Source organism: Hipposideros armiger, unplaced genomic scaffold, assembly GCF_001890085.2.
Source record: "Hipposideros armiger isolate ML-2016 unplaced genomic scaffold, ASM189008v1 scaffold_335, whole genome shotgun sequence".
Classification (NCBI taxonomy): Eukaryota; Metazoa; Chordata; class Mammalia; order Chiroptera; family Hipposideridae; genus Hipposideros; species Hipposideros armiger.
The window spans coordinates 1083209-1087733 of record NW_017731685.1 but is presented as its reverse complement, the minus strand read 5'-3'; the positions used below and the strand labels follow the sequence as shown (position 1 = coordinate 1087733).

Here is a 4525-nt window from a genome sequence, read left to right as displayed (position 1 = left end):
TTTTAATTACCACTAAGGCACCATATGGGCTACCCACAGCCCAGAGACAAATTTGATCTTGAACTTGTTACATGTGAACTGTTTGTGGTATAACCAAGTAGAAATGCCTATTTAAAAGTTAAGTATACAGATGTGGAGCCCTAGAGAGAGATCTGGGCTGGACATACAGATGTTCGAGTCATCTCCTTGTTGAAACCATGAGTGCGTGACATCCCTTGGGAAAATAGTGAGAAGAGAATGGTGTTCAAGTGACAAATACACAGTGGGATCATACTTTTAGTTATTTTATGGGCACTTGCTGGAAACAAAGCACCTTAGTCAGCACTACTGATTGAGTTATCTCATTGAAGAGATATGATTTATGATTCTATCATATCATACTGGGGGTGGGGAGGGCATGTCTGATTCCCATTATAGAATTACTAAGATGAATGGATCAATTAAAGTTTTAGAAATCTGACCAAGAGCCTTCTTCGTATACTCTTTTTAAAGCTCATGGAGAGCGCTCCCTATTTCAAAATGGCCAACATATATAATGCTGTGGTTTTCCTCCTTGGAAGCATCATGTACATTAAATATATATATTTTTTGAAGATCTAATTGGCTTTAGTCAGTGATTCTAGCCTAAATATATTTTTTAATGTTTATTTATTTACTCCTGTAGTATTCCATCTGCAGTGAGCCTCTCATAGAGCTGTCCAACCCCGGAGCCAGTGGATCCTTGTTTTTTGTTACCAGTGATGATGAATTTATCATCAAAACAGTTCAGCATAAAGAAGCAGAGTTCCTTCAGAAGCTACTGCCAGGCTATTACATGGTACGTAACTGCATATAATTAAAGCTTCTACTTGCAGTTTAATTACTTTCCTCAAAAGTTTTTTCTGTGTTTTATTTCTCGGTGAGTCTTTGGCATGTTTTTTTCTCTTTGGTAAACTTTATTTTGCATTTAGACTCGACTGTGACATTTGTTGAATAGATTTTTAAAAGCAAAGTAGTAGGGCATAACTGCTGGCTCAGTCATTCCTGGGTTCAAATCCCAGCTCAGCCATCAATTAACTGTGTGACCATGAGTAAGTAAGGGAACTACTGAACCTTAGTCCCCTCATTCTTTAAAAGCGGGAAAATACCTGTCTTACATTGTGGTTGTGATAAAGATACAGGATGTAAGATAAAGGAAGCACTATACTGCAAAGCTCGTTGCGTGCAGTACATAGTGGTAATATGAATGGTTAACGTTTCTTGAGTGCTAAGCTGTATGTTATACACAGCTGTAAGTGCTTTGCATGCATTAACCCATTTAACAATCTTCACAGCAACCTTTGATACTTCAGTCGTTGCCATTTTGTAGATGAGGTAATTGAGACAAAGATAAATGGAGTAAGTTGCCAGGGGTTGTTCAGCCCCTGAGCTGCACAGCTCAGACTTGAACACAAGTGGCAGGCTTCCAAAAGCCTGTATTTTTAACCTCTACACTATATACCAGCACGTATTCAATATTAGCTATTCTTAGTCACTACACTTCAGAATTCAGGTTAAATATGATCCCTGGAAAAATCACCTTTCATGTCATGCTTTAGAGACAGAGAAACAGTAACCTAGTCCTGGTGAATTTACTAGACATTCAATCCAAATTTTTCAAAAGTAAGCACTTTTCCTGAGTAATCTTTCATTTTCATACATCTTACTTCTTGGTACTTTCATAACAGTTATTTATTATCTGTGATTGGAATGGCAACAGGAAGTTTAGATTTCAAAAGTGCCAGTTCAGCTATTCACTTGCTTGAGAGGTAGCAATTGTCATCTTTGTTTCAAAACAAAATTGATGAGATGCTACACAGCTCATTTACAAGTATATGAAAAAATTATTTAATTCCAAAATCCGCTAGAGAGTACATTAAATGCTGTAAATTAGTCCCACATATAAAAATAGGAATCAAACATCTAAAGAAAAAGCTTAGTGAACAGAGTGATCAGATGTTAAAAGATTTTGATCCTGGACAAGTAGTTTAGTTTTTTTTAGAGCAAATTGTCTACTTTATGTTAGAGAATATAGAAGATAAAGATACAGAAAAGGAAAAAGAATGCAACCAACTGTAATTTTTTTTCCCAGAGATACATATTATGAATATTTGGTATAATTTGGTATATATCCTTTCAGATGTATTCTGTTCATACATACATTTTAAAATAATCTAAAATTGGGATCAAACTGACATCACACTCTTTACTAATGTGCTAAGTAAATCTTTTTTTTTTTTACGATTTTATTGGGGTATTGGAGGAGGGGAACAGTGTTAGGGAAGGGGAACAGCCAAGTTGTTGTCCTTCAATCTTAGTTGTGGAGGGCGCAGCAAGCTCAGCTCCAAGTCCAGTCACTCAGCTCAGCTCAAGGTGCTGTGTTACAGTCTTAGTTGTGGGTGGGCGTAGCCAACATCCCATGCGGGAGTCGAACCAGCAGCTTTGTTGCTAAGAGCGCATGGTTCTATTCCTGGGCCACTGGGGTGGCAGCTCAGCTCAGGGTGCCGAGTTCAGTCTTTAGTTGCTGGTGGGCATAGCCCACCATCTCAAAAAGGCAATTTTATTAGGATCATGTGCTCTCACCAGCTGAGCCATCCTGCCACCTGTTGGCAGCTCAGCTCCAGCGCAGCTCATTGGCCCATGTAGGAATTGAACCGGCGACCCTGTTGCTCTCCGGCGACACTCTTGAGCAATCTCTTAACCAACTGAGGCTTTCAGCTGGTCCCTGAAGTGAGTAAATCTTAAACTTCTATAGTTCTAAGCTTAGACTAGTCTCTTATGTGGCTATTAAATTTAAATTAATTAAAATTAAATAAAAGTTTAACATTTACATGAACAAGTGGTTTTATCCCAATCATGTAAGATAGTATAACAAACAATATAATTTGTCCCATTGACAAGAAAAAATGGGAACATTATGTGGTTATCCAAATAGATGTTGAACAGAAACTAAGACACTCAAAATTCAACACCCTCTCTTAATTAAAATTCTAAAAATTGGCAGGGAAATTTTTAACATAATAAGTAAATAAATGAATATACACATATTATACCTTTATCAATCTCCAAGAGTTCACATATCTCATGGAGAAGAACAAGAGCCTTTTCACTGGAAATAATAGAAAAAGACAAGGATGCCCTTCATCAGTGGTCCTTTTTTATATATTTGCTAGAATTCCTTGCAGTACATTTGGAGTACAGGAAAAATGGAGGAATAGTATAAATGCTGTTTTCCACAAATGATAAAATTGAAAATGAGCAAAACTTCAAGAAGATAAACCACTAGTTTCTAGAGGTGGTGAGAGTCCAGCAGATGTGCAAGATAGAAGATAAGCTTCAAAACCCATTGTATTCTATTACATAAATCATATAAAATTAGAGAATATAATGGGGGAAAAGGAGGGATCCCATCATGATGAAAATAATTTATAATGAACATTATTAGAAAAATAAATATAAATAAATGAAGACATACTATAATTCTGATTGGGAAAGCAAGTTATAGTAAGTATAACATATAAACAATAATCCAAACTCTAAGATCCTTGAGTCTATAAAAAGAAATGTACAAGACTAATAATATGAAAGAAACTACAAAATGTTATTGAAGGACATTAAAAATTTTTGAAATAATAAAGAGATATACATCATTCCTGAACTCAGTGTTGTAAAGATTTTAGATACCCACAAATAAATTTATAAATCTAGTGTAATTCCAGTAGGATTTTACCCAGAACTTGACAAAGGTGATTCATTTAAAAGTGAAAACAAGTATTAAGAGCATTTAAACAATTAAACAGTGAAAAAAAATTAAACAGTGGAAGGAAAAAGTTGTAAGAATTGGACAAAACATTTTTGACAAAGAAGAAAAATGGTGGGCCTGCCCTAACATAGACCAAAAATCTGTAAAGCTCTACTAATGTTAAAGATGTGATGGAACTATTTTAATACAGGTCTGGACAGTAGTAGATCAGTGGCTTCAAATAAATAGACCAGAAATAGACCCCTGTGCTTGTCAACTTATTGTGTGATATAGGAAGGACTTAAGCACAACTGGGAAAGGACAGTGTTCAGTAAATGGCTGCTCTTTTGAGAAAACAATTAAATTTCCTATTTCAGATCTTTCACACACAAAACATTAACTCCATGTGGTGCAAAAACCAAATGTAATGACTAAAACTATTAAAGATCTGGAAGAAAATAGAAGAAATTTATAACCTTGGGATATAAAAACTTTGTTAAACGAGAAGCCGAAAAATCACAAGAAACAAGTACATAAATGTGACTACATCAAAAGACAATACATCTGTATATCGAAAAAAATACCAGGCACAAAATTAAGATGAGCACATAGAATATTTCTATAATGATACAACAAAAGTGAGAATACTAACTAGTTTCCTCAAAAGTTGGGAATCAGGATGGATCAGGGACAGTTTGAGACTTCTCATAGATATGCCCTTTACTTTCTCACCTACTTTTAAAGTAAAACAAAAATAGGCATGTA

The 4525-nt window shown here is 35.3% G+C and overlaps 1 protein-coding gene across 6 annotated transcripts in view; it reads left to right on the top strand.

Moving 5' to 3' along the window:
* PIP5K1B (phosphatidylinositol-4-phosphate 5-kinase type 1 beta) overlaps nt 1-4525 on the top strand; it is a 408785-nt gene that overhangs the window by 245504 nt on the left and 158756 nt on the right. For all 6 annotated transcript variants that reach the window (XM_019661095.1, XM_019661094.1, XM_019661090.1 and 3 more), the window contains exon 6: nt 665-817. In XM_019661095.1, coding sequence (XP_019516640.1) covers nt 665-817 — 153 coding nt within the window. The remainder of the gene's footprint in view (nt 1-664; nt 818-4525) is intronic.